The sequence below is a fragment of the Pseudochaenichthys georgianus genome, chromosome 22 (genome assembly GCF_902827115.2).
Source record: "Pseudochaenichthys georgianus chromosome 22, fPseGeo1.2, whole genome shotgun sequence".
Lineage (NCBI taxonomy): Eukaryota > Metazoa > Chordata > Actinopteri > Perciformes > Channichthyidae > Pseudochaenichthys > Pseudochaenichthys georgianus.
Genome location: NC_047524.1, coordinates 10,055,877 through 10,074,776, shown reverse-complemented (window position 1 = coordinate 10,074,776; position 18,900 = coordinate 10,055,877). Strand labels below are relative to the sequence as shown.

General features: G+C 45.6%; 1 protein-coding gene across 2 annotated transcripts; it reads right to left on the bottom strand.

The window, feature by feature from the left end:
- Positions 1-1,339: 1,339 nt before the first annotated feature.
- On the bottom strand, positions 1,340-5,389 carry LOC117467914 (protein yippee-like 5). 2 transcript variants are annotated; one of them, XM_034111835.1, is made up of 3 exons: positions 5,309-5,389; positions 3,839-4,010; positions 1,340-3,738 (listed from the first exon to the last, which is right to left on the bottom strand). In XM_034111835.1, the coding sequence occupies exons 2-3, from the start codon at positions 3,977-3,979 to the stop codon at positions 3,514-3,516; spliced, it is 366 nt and encodes a 121-aa protein (XP_033967726.1). In that variant the 5' UTR covers positions 3,980-4,010; positions 5,309-5,389; the 3' UTR covers positions 1,340-3,513. The 2 variants fall into 2 exon arrangements, with proteins under 2 accessions (XP_033967726.1, XP_033967725.1); XM_034111834.2 differs by having other exon boundaries at positions 5,214-5,374.
- Between the last annotated feature and the right edge of the window lie 13,511 nt (positions 5,390-18,900).

Sequence of the window (18,900 nt, the reverse complement as noted above, 5' to 3'; positions counted from 1 at the left end):
TCCTGGTTGGGGGTTGTGGGGGGGCAGGCAATCAAAGACAAAAGTCGGGGATAAATAGCTGTCCGAGGACCATGAATCACGGGCCAATTGAAGTTGCAATTATGCTCCTGGTGCTTTTTATGGTCCCCCACCCCCACCACTCCAAATCATCTTCTGCATCTGATATAACTTCAAATGTTTTGCTCTGATGGGTTTGACAGTGGGTGGAAGGAAACTTGATGAGGTACCCATTATCCTGTATGCGACACTTGTGTGTTATTTCCCAGTCTTAAAATACAGCATCTCATTAATTAGCTTATGGTTAAAGACTTTAGTGGATCAACACTCTGCCCAAGCACACTGAGGAAGTGTCTAAAGGGTAATGGAAAAACAGATCTAGCTGTGAACACACGTGAAGACTGTCACATCTAGATCTGTGCCACGGCCATCCAATTGCATGCAGACTAATAGGATCAACAAGGCGGTGTAATTATCTTCGTTGGCCTGATGGCTTTTTCAATAAAGAAAGCCGATAATCCAGAGGTTAAGCAGGGACAAAGTCAAAGACTACTATGAATTGTAATTTGTAAAGCAGGACAATCCGGAGCCTCTGGTCATGTCAGGCTTTCAAAGGGCTCTAGATATGGTCATAAAAACACCAATCTTCTCTATCCACTAATGCTCCAGATACGTCAAAGAAAGAATAAACTATTCTGCGGTGGGTGCAGAAATAGCTGTGACCAGAACAGTGTGTCCAGGAACATAATTAATATGTGTCTTAGCTGCGTGCTCACTCTGAGGTGTCTCCAGGAGTGACTGCAGACCTGTTGTTGAATCCACCGCTGTGACACAGACACTCCAACAAAGAAGCCTTCCAACATGATCGCAGCTATAAATAACTCCACGGCATCGCAGCAATATTGGTGGGTGGATAGGAGAGAATCGTCACGGCCTATTTTTAAACCCAATGCAGTAAAATCTCTTCAACTAGGATGATTCACAGTTCTGCATAAGTAGGAAAAATGGAATTTAAAGTTTGGATGAAGTATATTTTCGTCACAAATGTTTGCTTTTTCGGAACAACTCATTCAATGTTTACCTGTATTAGGCACTGATTAAACTGAACATCACCCAGAATGCATTTCTGCTCCATTGAGTAATTTCCCTGATATGTATTTCCAGACTGCAGTGAAGCTCTACAGACCCTGCTAACGTCAGAGCAGGCAAGGGAGTCAGCATCATGCATCCAAGGGATAAGCTCTTCAGAGATCAGCCTGTCTCTCAGTGTCCTGCTGCCACCTAGAGGTCTAAACATCCCTTTATGGACCTGCACATGACAATATTCTAAAAGAATCAGGTGTGCTTATGTCCACATTTATCTTGGGAACCAGGTTCAAGCCACATTTTGATACAAAAAACACAAACATCTGGAGGAAGAGGTACAAATTAAGAGAAAGGAATACAACATGTGTAGTAGATACTCATTATAACAAGGTGTTCAAATGACGTGAAAAAATGTGTATTCACAAACATTGATAATTATCTCAGTCTATTCTTTTTCATAAAAATGTGTTATAAACTACGAAACAAGCAAAGACACATTTGTTTACCCAGCAAGACTAAATGTTTAATTAGAAATAACATCAAAGAAAACCCTTGCAAACGCCATACAAGAAAACCTCCAATAGAGAAAATATACAGTAAGATAAATGTCAATAAAATAATAATCATAAAGCAAATAAAAAATTCACTATCAATACAATGGTAAAAGTGAACACCAAAAAGATAATATTCTGTCACAGCCATTGACTATTCACTGCATTGATTTTACGGATAAGGATTGTGTGATTTTTTTGTAGAAATGACCACTCGCCCTGTCTTGTTCGACCTTGAAAAGGCGACAATAACAACGCGGTTGGTGAAAGCTGGAGCATTCCGGTAACGCCTGCAGGCATGCACACTGAAATGGCACAATGTCACACCGGGGCCATGATGCTGTGCTACAACCCACTCCAAAAATAACCTCAAATGTCATGGAGATAACAATTTTGTTTTTGTTTGTTTTTTACAATTTGACATTTGTATTGCAGGGAACGGACGATATAAAATGTAGGCTCTGGCATAGTCAGAGGACCAAAGCTTAACTTTGACTAAAACTCCATTAAAACTGGCCCTGTGTGTAAGAAACAAGTCATCTTATGACCAAATATGCCCTCAGCCTAGGATTATAAAAAGAAGAGGGGTCACTATCCTGAAAGTAGTTCAACTCTCGGAGACAGAATTAGCGTCAACTGTGTAAATAAATGGATTAGTCAGACCCAGGCTTGATTTAACATTTTCCAGCAACATATTCACTGAGAAGAGACTGTCTGCCGTTTCTTATTTTCCAGAGGCTGTCTTTAAGTCTCACATTGTCTCCCTGTGTTGGCTACTTTCAAACGCTTGCATGACCAATCCTCTTGAAATCCTGTCCTTACTCCGGCAGGCAGCCAGAGGATGTCTCCATCATGTCTCAGACACATCCCTCCTCTGTCACACTGAAGACACATGGCTGCAGGGTACACACTCCTCATAAGTCACCAAAGTGACATGTTGCTCGTCACACCACACAGGCAAATGGTAACAGATGGAGAATGGCAAAATAAATCAAATTGCAGGATCAATTAAATGATTGTCTGCTATTCATGAGGTCATCTCCAGTTATGAACTGTAACCTTAAAGCCACGTTGGGTAAATGTCAAGAATATCATGTCAATCAAGATTTATGCACATCATGTGAGCCAGATCTAAAAAAAACAAAAAAAAACGTCTATTATAACCACACAATGAATACCTAAAAATGACATCAGTCTGTGCGATCCTTACGGTATAATTCAAACATGAACATCTAATTAAACATTAACATTTATTTAACTAGCTAATAAAAAGGTGACTGATGTAGAAATAACAACTATCATGAGCTTAATTGCATTGGGAGCTCACCAGTGACAAATACATTGAGACAAAAGGTCACAACACAGAAGCAATATGTAGAGTGACACCTCCATCGGTTCATTGAACACCGCTGAGTGGAGCGGGCTGCCCCTGTCTGGATGGTGAACATACTCAGCTCTACTGCCTCCAGAAATCCAAATAAACAAAACAACTAGGTGATGTTTTCTGTGTGACTGGCCACGTGTGTTATCATGCATGTTTTTAACTACCATACAGTATGAAAATGTGTGGAGCATGTGAGGCGGTGATTTGCTGTGCATCAAGTGACTATATATTTGTGTGCCCAGCTGTTTTGGGGTTGGTGCCCTGTGAGACGTTATTCAGGAAGTATTTTTGGGAAAGCCTATTTCGCAGGAGAAGAGCCAGCAATCCAATCTTCGAATCAGCACAGTTCTAATGTGGAAGCCAGAGACAGGGAGGGGTTGAAGCCAAAACTTCTCCGACCATTAAGTCTGCAGGTGATGGTGCACAGCGCAGAGGCAAAGGGATTACAGGAGAGGGATAGGAGGGCATGGGAGTGAAATCCTCACACAAGGGGGCTCATGAGTTGTCCGAGGGTACGTGCTCCTCAAAGCCCTCACTCTCCCTAACCAGCGCCCTCTCCAGGATGACACGACCCTCCTTGTACCGCTGACTGTCCTCAGTAGCAAACTCATAGATCCAACCCAGCTTGCTGTTGCAGTTCTTGCAGCTGACGTCCCTCACCATGTGTCTGCCGGTTAGCATCACTCTGTCCTGCACCTCGCTGTACTGGAGGTTCACCACCTGTTGAGTTAAGAAACAACCATGAATTATAGGAACTATATACTGGGTCTGCTTATGCTGTTTCATTAGCATGGGACCTTTATCAATGATGTTTCTGTACCTTGTTGAAGAGGAAAGCTCTGCCTGTGGCTCCTGTGAAGCGTGTTGAGATGAGCTCAGACCTGTTGGTCAGGATGGTGTCACAGTTGGCACAGGAGAAGAGGCGGGTGCCGCCAATGTGGTCCAGGAAGATGCGCCCCATCGTCAATTCTCTGGGAGTTACTGAAGTGAAGCTAAAATAATAGCAAGAGAAAATGTACTTTAAATAAAACACTATAGGCAGTAACACATAATACAATACCCTAAAGCAAAAGGTGAGCTCTAAGAGGTTTGTCAACACTGTTTATAATGTGGTAGCTACTCCTACAACATGCAGTAGCTGGGTGTGAGTGGCAATTGTGGGCACTGATGTAAATGAATGATCAGTTAGGCTATGGGATGTAGATGTACCAAGTCTTTCTTAAAACCTTGTGAGGCTTTTACTTAAGCCTTGTAAACCTACAAATCAGACTACCTTTTGTAAATTGCCACACAATGCGTTGACTTAATTTCAAGTGTGTCTGCTGGTGGATTATGACGAAAGTAGTTAATTCAGAGATTCTATCAAATCAATGTGTAGTGTGTGTTGGTCCTTAACAGCGCTACATAAGCACCTGCCGATCCAAACCAACTAGTTTGAAAACTTCTGTTTAACAATGTTTTAAAATACTTTCCTGAAAATGATCTACATTGAAATATTTATCAGAAAAATAAATCAAATAGCATGTTTTGAGAAGATTGTATTCATACCACTAACCCTAACAATATTCATTTACTTAAGTTAACATATTTCATTATGAATGTTTTTGTAATGGTCTTTCTCCTGAAAGATATTTGTGAACAATGCACCAAAAAACTGTATAAAAAGGCAACATAAGGAAACTTAGAAAAGTAACCAACACAAATATAACGTTACAGTTGACTGTTTTTCAAAGATATAAAAACATTATGAGCTCAAGGTATTTTCCTAAAATATATATGTTTTAGTTGTTTTAGTTAACCATCCTTGCCGTACTATTGTTAGCTCTTTGTTGAGCCTCTGACAGATCTCAACAGGAACTTTTTGTTCCTGACTCGCCTGTCATGAGGACTGCTGGCTGTAGATGGCAGCTGAGCTTTGAATGGTGCTAAAAAATAAAAGCCATCATCAAGAATACAAATAAATAAACTGTTCTCAAAAAATAACTAATTTCGACTCACTAACAAAAAGGGAAAAAGTCTGCTAGTTTCTTCCGAGGTCTTGGCATATTATCTGAACGGTGTCGTAGTGATTACCAAGTCAAATAAAGCTAACGATACGTTAGCAGTCCAGCTAACAGCCGTATCAACGGCAAACTAGGAACAAGATTAACAACAACACGTATATATCTGCTTATTTCCAAATGACGGATTCCTACCTTTACAAGTTGTTTAAGAGGCACACAATGTCCCCACCAGATAGGATGTCACCGATGTTTTAAGTGTATTTCAGACGCTTATCTGTTGTTTTTACCGTCGTCGTCGCGGCTTTGTTGTTCTTTTTCAGCTGTTCCTCTATGCGCTTCATCAGGTGTCAACATCCGGTGATGACGTACCGCCCTGTGCTGCAGCTGAGCCACAAGATGTCAGCAGAGCGGAGGGAAACCATGAGGGAAACCTGTAGGCCATAAACTGAACCCTGTTATCGTTTCAACCCGCTCCACAGAAGTGGGACTACATAATCTTCAGTTCATAAAAAGAACGAGTCATGCTTATCCACCAAAAAAAAGTTCGTCGCTAAAATTCCTGCCAATTCTTCTAGACACGTAATTATTGGCTGAACTAGTCCCTTCAAAGCGTAATAATATCTTGGTCCAAAGTAGTGCCACGGTTCGTCACGTGATCGTGCTACACCAATTGGGTAGCTGCATATTGTCAACAGAAGTGAAAGATGGCCGCCTACATGGTTGCGCTAAACCAGACCAAATGGATTCTAAACAGTGCAGTATGCTTGTTTTATGTCATGTTTTGTCATATGTCTTAATACATCACTAAGTCCGAGGTATTTGCGTTATATACGCGGTATTTGTGAGAGGTTTTACTATCTGGGAACAGAGTTGACCATCGAATCAACATTGACTAGCAGCGTTTATCAGCCAACTCCAGCTACAAACAATTTCCCCACGGGAATTAATAAAGTATATCAAACTCAAATTTATCAAACTATCATTCCTGGACTACCATGTTCGCATCGCTAGGTTCATTGGCTGAGCTCGTGGATTATTCCATTAGACTGAGGACTTTTTGTCTGTCTGTTGTTACCCTGTACACGTTAAATGCACTCTTAAAATGACTTGTTCTATTTCGTCCCTACTGACCGCCAGAGGCGGTGCTTTAGCACTGGATATGTCCATCGCGCGCATGCGCAGCTCGAGTACCAATAACAACAAAGTCACCTGTGACCCACGTGACACCGGCTATATCAGCCGGTATTGTCAGAGGATCTGTTCCTTTTCTCGCTGCGCGAGGGTACCGTGGCTACGTTTTCGTAGCCTACAGCGTTCAGGTTTGAACGTTTGATCTGAGGGATTTCTCTGCAAACAGCTGGCCGCGTGAAGCTTCGCGACTGACAGTCGGGGCTGCGGGTCGTTAGACGCGTCCTCCAGGAGCTGCGCCGGCTGTGCAGAGCCTCGACAGACAGGTTTGTGTCAGCTTGTTGCTGGTGATGGCTGTGTTTCCACACCCGCTCCCAGCCAAGTTGTCCTGATTACCGTCTTATTGTTTGTGGCTTAGACTTTCTGGTGACGACAGTGTTCCCGCTTCCTCTCCCATAAAGTTGCCCTTATGCTCTTTTGAAAGTTCTGCTTGTGGCGTTGTGCCTGAGCTATCATTAGCATTTGAGTCCCAGCTTTGGCTGCGTCCCTCATTCAATTTAGTATGGAAGCCCAGAGGGTCATACTTTAAACCCGTTTTTTCGTAGCGCTAGATCGTTGTATTACTGCTCCTAGTACTAGACTCCTAGCACTAGGATGATATGCAGAGAACATCTTCACGGCGGGTGCTGTGTGCTCGGCATGTGCGGTTACTACTATAACCAGGCACGGTTCAATGCGGGCTGTTCTCTTTCTTAGAAGCTAATTATCTGGTCTTAACATTGTGTTCTGACTTGGTTGCTTGATTGTTAGCAGCAGCCGCTTGGCTAACACCTTGCATGTACGGTTAAGCTTCATTATTTAACTCAGCCGGTGAGGGCAGTGCTCTCGCTGCCGCTCCCGGTAAACGCATGGTATGGTTGCAGTAGCGCTATATCGTTGTATTTACTGCTCCTAGTACTAGACTCCTAGCACTAGGACGATATGCAGAGAACAATCTTCACTGTGTGCCGTGTGCTCTGCATGTATGGCCATTAAGGAGGATTTCATCCTCCCAATATTATATTGTCTAGTGGGCAGCCGTTGGCTGACACTTTTAGGCACCGGCCACAGTTACTATTGTAACTAAGGTTCTAAGCCGTAAGTACTGGCCATAATTACTACTGTAACTACGGTTCCAAGCTGTGTAAGTACTGGCCATAGTTAATACGGTAACTACGGGGTTAAGCCGCAAGTACTGGCCATAGTTACTACTGTAACTACGGTTCCAAGCCGTGCACGTACTGGCCATAGGCAATACCGTAACTACGGCTCTATGCTGTGTAAGTACTGGCCATAGTTACTACTGTAACTACGGTTCTAAACCATGTAAGTACTGGCCATAGTTACTACTGTAACTACGGTTCCAAACCGTGCAAGTACTGGCCAGAGTTACTACTGTAACTACGGTTCCAAGCCGTGCAAGTACTGGCCAGAGTTACTACTGTAACTACGGTTAGATGCCGTGTGAGCCCTGGCCATGGTTACTGCTGTAACTACGGCTCTGTGCTATTCTCTTCTTTAGAAGCTAGTTATCCGGTCTTAAACATGTGTGTTATTTGACTTGATCTCGCTTGATCATTAGCAGCAGCCGCTCGGCTAACGTCTTGCGTATACTGTTAAGCTTCTTTATTTTACCCAGCTAGGTGAAGGCAGTGCTCTCGCTCCTGCTCCCTCTACCGGTAATGCGGATGTAGCTACATCCCTTTTTCTGTTCGGCGAGTAGTAGCACCGCTCTACTCTTCCCGTTCAGCAGGTAGCTGGTGAAGGCTGTGTTCCCGCACCCGTTCCCGGTTACGCTGCATCTGGCGTTCGACTCTAACTTAACCAGTGAAGGCAGTTCTCGCCCCCGCTCCTGGTAGACGCCAAACGGCCTCGTTTTTCCGTTAAGCAGGTAGCCGGTGAAGGCTGTGTTCCCGCACCCGCTCCCGGTTACACTGCATCTGGCATTCGTCTCTAACTCAACCAGTGAAGGCAGTTCTCGCCCCCGCTCCTGGTAGACGCCAAACTGCCTTGTTTTTCTGTTAAGCAGGTAGCTGGTGAAGGCTGTGTTCCCGCACCCGCTCCCGGTTACGCTGCATCTGGCATTCGTCTCTAACTCAACCAGTGAAGGCAGTGTTCTCGCCCCTGCTCCTGGTAGACGCTAAACTGCCTTGTTTATTCTGTTAAGCAGGTAGCTGGTGAAGGCTGTGTTCCCGCTCCCGGTTACGCTGCATCTGGCATTCGTCTTAATTTAACCAGTGAAGGCAGTGTTCTCGCCCCCGCTCCTGGTAGACGCTAAACTGCCTGGTTCCGTTAAGCAGGTAGCTGGTGAAGGCTGTGTTCCCGCACCCGCTCCCGGTTACGCTGCATCTGGCACTCGCCTCTAGCTCAGCCAGTGAAGGCAGTGTTCTCGCCCCCGCTCTTGGTAAACTGCCTTATTTACTAATCCAGCTAGGTGAAGGCAGTGATCTCGCTCCCGCTCCCTCTGCCGGTAATGTGGGTGTAATTACATCCCTATTTCTGTTGGGCGAGTAGCGGCGCGGCTCTACTCTTTCTGTTAAGCAGGTAGCTGGTGAAGGCTGTGTTCCCGCACCCGCTCCCGGTTACGCTGCATCTGGCATTCGTCTCTAACTCAACCAGTGAAGGTAGTGTTCTCGCCCCCGCTCCTGGTAGACGCGGAACTTCCCTGTTTTTCAGTTAAGCAGGTAGCGGGTGAAGGCTGTGTTCCCGCACCCGCTCCCGGTTATGCTGCATCTGGCATTCGTCTCTAACTCAGCCGGCAGTGTTCTCGCCCCCGCTCCTGGTAGACGCTGAACTGCCATGTTTATTAATCCAGCCAGGTGAAGGCAGTGCTCTCGCTCCCGCTCCCTCTGCCGGTAACGTGGGTGTAATTACATCCCTCTTTCTGTTCGGCGAGTAGCAGCAACGCTCTACTCTTTCCATTAAGCAGGTAGCTGGTGAAGGCTGTGTTCCCGCTCCCGGCTACGCTGCATCTGGCTACCTACAGAATGGTTCATTCATGTAGCGCCTGTAGGGTTTCTCTTGAGCCCGAGGACGGCCACGACCGCAGCCCCTCCTGCCTCGGCCGCTTCTGGCGGTCAGTGGGGACGAAATTCGAGCATCTGAGGGAGGTTCTCACGGTAAACGCCTGCATGAGCTGTAGCTGCATGCCTCGGGTGCTCAGAGTGGCTCGAATCACTGAGGTGGAACGTCTGGCAGCAGCCAACAGACACCTCTCCTTGTCACGTCCTCCTCCAGATCAATTCGGCCGTTCCCGGCGACTTGAGGGAGCGATGGCTGTGTGCTCCCCCCAATAGAAGAAGGACTAGAAACAGGCTGTCCTCTAAAGTGGATCGGCTAGCTGCCGATAGGGGCATGATGAAGTCGCCTCTTCAGCCTGGGCCCGGTGTAGGGGCTCCTTCGGTTGGGGGGTGAGCTGTTTAGATCAGCTGCCCTGGAGGCACTGGAGCGTGCCGCCCAAGCTAGGCAGACCAGGCAGCAGCACTCGGGTCCTTGCAGACCTGTGCCCACTCCCAGCAGGCCCAGGGGCCGCTCTAGCAGCCGCACTCAGCCGCCGGATTACAGGGGTGGTCTGCAGAGGTCTTAGCGGCCCACTCAACCGCCTCCCAATGACTTTCGTGCCCCATGTCGCCCGCCTTCCAGGCGGCCTCGTGCCCCAGAGCCTTACCGGAACCCCCCAGGAGGCTCCAGGGTCCGGGGGGCTGGGCTCTGAAATCCCGGGGGTTGTCGGCGGCTGCTTTCCCAGCAGCAGCTCAGTTTCTGGGCAGTCTGTAATTCCGTCCCTTGGGTGGTTTTCACCTTAACCCAGGGGTACGGACCGCAGCTCCGGCCCCTAGCCTTCGGCTGGGACTAATTGACAGTCGTCAGCGATCCGGCAGGGGCCCTACCTCTGGGCCAAGAGTTGTCCGTCCTTTTGTCCAAGGACGCAATCAACCCAGTAAGACCCTCTGCTTAGCCAGGGGGTTCTACTCGGCATACTTTCTCGTGAGCAAGAAAGTCGGCGGATTTTGCCCGATCTTGGACCTCAGAGGAATCAACAGATTCCTGAAGGTGCTGCCATTCTATATACTGACTACTGCATACGCACAGGTGGAGTGGTTCCCAACCGAGAGATACCTACTTCCACGTGGGCCGGGCAAGAGGGTGCCTTATATTCAGTTCCTCCGGCCCTTGGGCAGACTGGCAGCTGCCTCGGCCGCTGGGCCCTTAGGCCCGCTGTCGTTGTGCCCCATGCAGATGTGGCTGAACAGCCTTCACTTGGACGCGAAGTGGCACAGGCACAGTGAAGTCAGGGTGTCGCAGCATTGCTCCACTCTCCGTCACGCTGGAGGGGCAGGGCCTATCTCCTGGTAGGCGTGCCCATGGGCGCCATCCCATCCCGCCAGGAGACCATCACCATAGGTGCATGTCTCTCAGGGTGGGGTGCAGTGCGGCAGGGCAGGACCGTTCAGGGTCAGTGGTCTGCCCAGCAGAGTGCCGGGTCAACGTGCTAGAGCTTCGGGCCGTGCAGCTTGCACTCAGGCACTTTCTACGTGCAAGAATGTGCGTGTTCCTTGGGGACAGCATGTACATTGTTGCTTAGACAACAGTCCCTTCTAGATAGTGGACTTTCTCACTCCACTCTGAATTTATGTGGCTGCGATTCTGCCCGACATGTTCGGGTCGACGGTGCCACGGCGGGGTGCCACAGGTCGGTGTCCCTCTTTATGAGAGGGGCTTTACGGCAGCGTCCCCCTTGCACCCCGAGGGCTCCGTCTTGGGACCTGCCCTTGCTGCCGGATGCCCGATCATCTCCTCCCTTCGAGCCCCTGGCCCAGGTGGGGCTTAGGTGGCTGCCCACGAAGGCAGCATTTCTGCTTGCCATAGCCTCAGGGAAGTGAGTCGGGGAGTTGCATGTCCTCTCCATAAACAATACATGCCCGAGGTGAGACTCTCAGGCGTTGCCCTTTGGGCAAATGTGGCATTCCCGCCCGGGGTCCTTCCACAAACTCACTTCAATCAGCCTGCCCAGCTGGCACGCTTTGACATTCAGGAGTACGGCACATCGAAGTTGCTGTGCCCGGGGGGTGCCCAAAGGGCGTATATCAAGGCTACTGCCTGTATACGGCAGGAGGAGCAACTCTTGAGTTTGCCCTGGCGGCACTAAAGGAGGTTAGGCCCTCTAACCAGTGGCTTCCCCACTGGGTTGTCGATACCATCTCACAGGCTTACGGGGCCAGTGGCCACCCCCTGCCATCAGGCTGAGATGCCACTCTACAAGGAGCATCTCAACATATTGGGCTGCCCTGAGAGGGGTGCCCCTGGAGACCATCTGCGCCGCGGCGTCGTGGGCGTCTTCTGGCACATTCTCCAGTTGTCATCAGGTCAATGTCGCCACTCCCCATTCTTTGGGCGTGGTCCTTTTGCCGAGCTCCGCTGCTTCCAGTGGTGAGCAAGGGCTTGGATTCTTCATGACATTGTTGGTATAAGTCATCCAGTGCTAAAGCACCGCCTCTGGCGGTCAGTAGGGACGAAATAGAACGATAGTTACGGCTGTAACTACGGTTCTATGAGTCCCGGATGACCGCCAGAGTTCCCTGTCACTCAGAATTCTTGTATGCTCGCGAGAAGATTCGGGGAACAGATCCTCTGACAATACCGGCTGATATAGCCGGTGTCACGTGGGTCACAGGTGACTTTGTTGTTATTGGTACTCGAGCTGCGCATGCACGCAATGGACATATCCAGTGCTAAAGCACCGCCTCTGGCGGTCATCCGGGACTCATAGAACCGTAGTTACAGCCGTAACTATCGATTTCATACATAGCTGCGTCCAAGAAGAAGGTTAACTTGTTACGTTAAGTAATTTAGATCAATAAAATGCAGTACTTCCAGGCTGAAGACTTTTCTTTTTGTCGCTGCTTTTAATTGAACTATTCATATCTTAGACTGCACTGTAACTTTTATCCATGTATTTTTTCTTTTAATGTTTATTTTATTAGCTTTTCTTTTTAATGACTGATTTTAAATGCCATTTTCTTAATGTCTTTCATTTTTTGTAAAGCACTTTGAATGGCCTTGTGTTGAAAAGTGCTATATAAATAAACTTTCCTTGCCTTACTTATACCAATGTCCATTGATTCATTTATTTACTCATTCATTCCTCCACAAATGAAAACAACACTGATGAACCATAACAACGAGATTTATTACAAATATAAAAAGGTATGACGTAGAAAACAGTACAAAACAGAATAAGGACATGTAATGGAGTATAATTGATTGGTGTCAGGTGATCGTGATCCGCAGCCACGGCTGGGCGGAGCGGCTGATTGGTGCTGCACGGAAGCCACACGGTTTTTTGACCGCTGCATTGCACTGCAGAGAAGAGACTATTTGTTTATTTAAAGGACGAACACTGTTTCAACCTCGTCTGGTAAGATACGATAACTTGGAAATAAATGTACCAAAAACAAACGTATCTCTGAGTGATGTGTGAGCGCGTCGGCCAGGCGCTAAAACCAAAAGAACAGAAAAGAGCTTAAGAAAGGTGGAAAGAAGGCTCCAGACGCACCAGAAAGTCTCAAAAAGTCAAAATTATCAACACACAAACATTGTTACATGCATATTACGTCTGTGAAGCACAAAAAGGTTGATTATTTTGCCAATACAAGATGGAATACGTACAGGACAAGCTTACAACGGTGGCTCGGCTTGAAGGGAGACTCTCGGAACGTGGTGGCTGAAAACCACAAGTTTAACAACCACTGTTGATGTTGTTGAAGACCTGCAGTGTGATCATGAGGAATGTGACACACGGGTGTTTTTACATGCCCAACATGCTGCACAGCCTTGATTGGAATTCACATGTTCTCTGGGTGTGACTCCACAAGCGCTTTCTATGGCAAAGGTAAAAGAAAGTCATTTGCTGTTGCATGTGAGAAAGATGACTACCTTAAGGCTTTTAGAAGTTTAGGTACTAACTTTGACTTGGAGCAATCAACATTAGCACTTCTTTGCCGGTGTTATTGCACATATTACAGGTACTGAGAGAACGAAATGCAGTTTAGCTTCTAAGCAGGAGTGCAAAAATCAGTTAAAGTGAAAAGTAATGTACACAATCAACACATCCTCACTCCCAGGTCGGCCTATGTTGACGTTATGTCAAGTCCCCTGCCGGCTTTTTCGAGAGGGGTCTGCCTGCAGACCTCCACTGTCAGGACAGTTCCGGTGCAGACCTCCAGTGTCAGGACACCTCCACTGTCAGTACAGGAAGTGACGATTCTGACGAACACGTTTTTTCCCCCGCCCACCGAACGACTCGTCTGATGGTTTTTGCAAATTAGTAAGGTAAGGTGCGTGACCTGTTTGCACTATCCAAAACAATGAATGCAGTCTAAATGTATTGTTTCGCAGACAAAACAAAATGTATCGATATAATATATATATACTTGCAGAGCATATCATTTGCTTATCATAGGCCACCTATGCCGTTATTCTCTGATGCGTCTCAATATCATCAGCGGTAATAACAAAAAAGTTGATGGAGGCAATTTAATGCACTCGTTTACCGAGACATGGGAAACTGAGCACAAGTTTGTGATAAATGGAGACAAGCCGGTATCTCTTATTTTCTACGAGGCAGTGGCATTGTGTGAGAAACCTTAAGTAACCGTGTGTGTGTGCCGATGTACAAGCATGTGTTTTTGATACGGAACTAATTTCTTTAATAAATTGTGCAATAGTTGTTCACAGCTAGTTATTAATTACGTTATTACTAAAACCAATAATATCGAATGCAGAGGCAATTGTGTAATGTGAAAAATATATATTTATATAGTCTTTTTACGTTGTTAGCTAAGTGTTTGTCAGTTCGGCTTTATTAAACGTTTGTGTAAAGAGGTTAGCAAGGGTAGGTCTGCATTTGTTGTTGTTGGCAATGACACTGGTATCTTTTAAAAGAAGAGATAATGCAGATTAAAAGTGTGTCTATCGTTTCTGGCCGTTGTAGAATGTAATGTATAGTGAAATAAGTTGTTTTCACACTTAAACAGCGTGCAAAGACTGGCCGTATGAAGTATTGTTTTAATTGAAGTTTTAGTACTTTACATTTTGTAACATTTGTTCCTGTTTTTTGTAGATGCATCTTTCAATGCTCTGTGGCACTGCAAAGCCTGCAGTGAAACGTTGCACAACATGTTGCAAACTGTTCCACTGTCCTTTGTGCCCGAAATTCAAACCCTGCCCACCATCCCGACTCGAGAAGCACTTGGAAGTGCACTTAAAAAATTGCATAATGTTTAAAGGTAACACACACATATATTGATACACGTGTGTGCTTGTTTTTGTTCTTGTTTCATGTCTGTCATTGGCAAACTTCTTTTTCTTGACTTTCTCTTAGATATGGCAATCTACAAGTGCAATTTAACCTGCAGAGACTTGGCTCACTTCCATTGCCCTCAATGTGCAACAACCATTGTAAGAAGAGGAGATATGGAGGTACACCTGGAGGCTTGCCACAAGTTGCCATCCACATCAGCTTCTGAACATTGCCCTGGTCCATCCTCTTCCTCACCGCAACCCAACACATCAGCTGTGCTCTCTCTCCTGCTTCCAAAAACAACAGTGTCCCCCACTCCCGGCTTGATTGCAAAAGTGGCTGACATTGAAACTTCAAAACCTGGATCTTCCTCCAATTTACTAAATTAACAACTAAATCAACTCTGAAAAAGGTCAAATGCCCACACTTCACCCTGATTTGCTACCAAAGAAACCTGGACAAACACATCAAGAGGAAACACAAAAAAAGGACATAACAGAAATAAATCATTTAAAGAGTGTCTGTGTAGATGCAACATTGGGGATATCTGCAGTCCAAAAAGCAAGTCACGGCTTTTCTGTGCCAATACATATCCAAAGAAAAACCTGGGGTCATGTTCACAACATTCAGTGCGAGTTGGAAGTTTGCAGGCAGTATCACTTAATGGCTCTGAGAAGTGGATTCATATTTAGCCATTGTGAACACATCCGGTCACTGGAGTACTGCAGTGAAACAGCTACCGAAGAATTTCTAAAAGAAGAAATCTTATCTGAAATGGTGGAGTTGAAATTCTTTGGTGAGGCTAAAAGGGCAATCTGTGTGAAAAGACAAAAAAATGCCCTGACAGCCCACGCCCCTCTCTGTGTCGAAGTGGCATTTGAAGAGACCCACAGGCAATATTGTTTTTCGATCCACGAGCCGACTTTGAAACAATATAGTCGCCTTGGGAGAGTCATGGTGACATACAATTTACCAGCCAAAACATGGCATTGTCCCTGCGCCAAACCAAGAATGTCATGTGTGCACAAAAACATAGGCAAATGGCATTTATTTCAAACAAACCGGGAGATATTTAGAACAGAGACTGGCTGCTCAAGTGCACCTCAACAGCATCAAGACACTGTCTATCCACCATTGGCTGAAGACTTGAAGCGACTTGTGGAGTACATATTCAGTAATAAAAAGCTTCCAGCCGACCTACCAGATGCCCTTGTTACACCAAAGGCACCAACAGAATACATCACAGAGTTGCATCCAACAGAGACCCTTTGCACCGTCTGTCCAGGCTCAGTTCTTCTGGAGAAGTCGGCAAGAATCACCAGAAATGCCAGGATAATCACCATGAATGGTGTAATTGAAAGTAAGTTATTAATGGTTCACCTCATATTATCACATTTTTAAATGTTTAAAAATAAAACAGTGTTCCTTATTTATTTGTGTTTTATTATCATCAGACGTATCAACCTATTTCCGGCGATGCCCACAGTGCCACATGATATATCGATACCAGGAATGGCAGGACAGTCTTCACAACTTTGATGACCATGTCATATTGAACCTTGAGCTATGTGTTTATTTGAGAGCCAGCTTACAGGTAAGGGCAATGGTATTTGTGGTCAGGAAAAATGCTGAAGTGTTTTTTTTTCTGTGTTGCTTAGAACCTTTTTGTTTATCCGAAATATACACAACTACATTTCTTTTCAAATGTTGCCCCTCTCTCTTTTAGAACAATGTGTCCGTGTCCAAGGTGTTAAACTCCCTGGAAGTTGTGAGGAAAGTAACATTTCCTGCCAGAGACACTATCCTCCATGGGTACATGCACTTTGAGGCATTGACGACTAATGATTATTCCTACTCTTGTGTTTGCTGTGGCTACTATCCTCCAGTAGTTGTGATGGACCTGCACAAAAAAGGAGTGTTCAACTTGCCTGGTAAGTCCCAATGTCTCATGTTTATGTTAATGATAATCTTGTGTTAGTTACAAATATAAGAGTAAGTAAATGTTTGTTTTTTTATTTCAGTGAGTGATCTGAAAGAGGCCTCTGAGAACTATATTGGCGAAGTTAACATTGAAGAGTTCTGGGATTCTGTTCATCATGAGATGATTGCTCGTGGCTTTTTCCAAAGTATTAACATGCTCTTGCATTTCTCCTAATTAGCATTTCCCTTTTTATATACCCCTTCCATGCACCTTGCCATATTATGAATGTATTGTTTGTTTTACCAGGTCGTGCAAAAAACAGCTTTGCTGTAAATCCTAGTTTTGTGCACTGGGGCCCATGGATTGGGAAGAACACACGCAAATCCGACACAGTGTTGAACACAGAGTTCAAAAAAGTATCCTCTTCAAAGTCCTCCCCTGAAGCGGAACTCAGCATGGTGTCAGAGGATCGTCTTGTGGATGAGCTTAAGAAGCAGAAGGTACAACTGCTTTATGTATGTTTGTTTGAGTTGTGTAATGCCATGTTGTCCTACCTATTCTCTTGTCTGTATTTCAAAAGGTTTCGACTGTGCGCAAGCTGTGCATGGCCTGCAATTTAGATTCAAAGGGATCAAGGGATGATCTTGTCAATAGACTAAGGGAGGAGATGAAGACAAGACATGGATATGACAAGATATTCCAGAAAATCTGGGGAGCGTCTGGTAAGGGTCACACATTGTTCATAAAAACAATTAGAGATTTGTGTAGGAGCCATATGTTAAAATGTATATTTGAATATTATTATCATTTGTTGTTAGTGCTAGTATATAATTTATTGGAACCAGCCGTGTGAAATTAACGGCATAGACGACCGCAGCTGTTCGTGATTACGAGACGTTATAGCCGACGTCAGCTGCTGGTGATTGGTGTGTGAGAAGGGGAAAGAAGCACCGAGCAACATAGTTTTTTGACCTGACAGAATATGTGTTTGTATTTGATATCTTTTTGTATAAGTAAAAAACAAACTATCCTGAGACGTATTTTGTCCGAGTCAAGCTTATTTGCTATCTGTGCGCCGAATTTTGGATTACTGGAACTACATTTGTCAAAAAACTACGCTCTGGAGAAGCCGAGCTATGAAGGAGGGATTCCAGTGACGGCGTCGCATGAAAGGAGAAGATAAAGACTGCTCTTCCACACGGAGATCGGCGCGAGGAACAAAAGACGGTGAAGTGGCCTGTTATGTTAATGTTTGAAGACGGATGGAAGATCGCTACACAGAAGAGGGATACTGAATGGATCAGCTGATTTCAACTACCAGCTGATTACCTTTGCTTTTCGTTTGTAAAAGACATTTAAATAAGTTGTTCTTTAAGAAAGACAGTGCAACAAAGACATTTTCTATAAAAATGAAGCGCTTACTGTTGGACACCTTCAGTTGAGTTTAAGCACTGAATAAGTTTATTTTGAAAGAGCCATGGAAGAACTAACCGAAAGGAGCCACAAGAGGGGAAGATTATGAAGGGGATAGTGCGCATCGGGAAGGTCGTTCCAAACCCCTTCAGCGAGTCTGCAGGAGAAATGAAGGAGTGGTATCACTCCAAGTGTATCTTTGAGAAGATGGAGAAAGCCAGAGCCACCACCAAGAAGATCGAGGACATCACAGACCAAGAGGGACAGCTATGATGTGATGCAGCGTCAAAGTCAGATTACAGAGATGCTGGTAAGGCAGCATAACCTGTCTTATCTTCCTAAACGAGACTTGCCTGTGTTCAAGGGAGACCCGCTCACCTACAAGTCCTTTATAAGAGCCTTCAACCATGTCATCGACAGCAAGGCAGAGAGCAGCAGCGATAAATTGTACTACTTGGAACAGTTCACCGGAGGGGAACCTCAAGAGCTCGCCTGCAGTTGTGAGCACATGGCACCACAGAGAGGCTACAAAGAAGCCAGGGCTCTACTCCAGAAACATTATGGCGATGAACTTAAAATTGCTACCGCCTATATGGATAAAGCTCTAAAGTGGCCACAGATTAGATCTGAAGACGGCAAAGCTCTGAATGCCTATGCCCTTTTCCTGATTACGTGCCGTAATGCCATGGAGGACATAGAGTATATGGACGAAATGAACAATCCAACTAACATGAGAGTCGTTGCCTCAAAGCTCCCATACAAGGTGAAAGAAAGATGGAGGAGTGCTGCTTTCGAGGTTCAAGAGAAAAAGGGACGAAGAGCAAGGTTTACAGACCTAGTGACGTGTATATATACAGACAATCACAAATGGCTAACGACCCCCTTTTTGGAAGCATGCATGATACTAGGACAACTGCGGAGGGAAAAGTAAAAGCTACGGCCACGGACTCTAAAGCTTGGAAGTCAGGCTGGCAAAGGGGAAGCAGTTTTGCCACAGCTGTCGCTCCAATGATTGAAGAGAAAACACCGCCCTCAAACTTAAAGTACAGCTCCTCAGCTACAAATCCTGTCAATGCCTT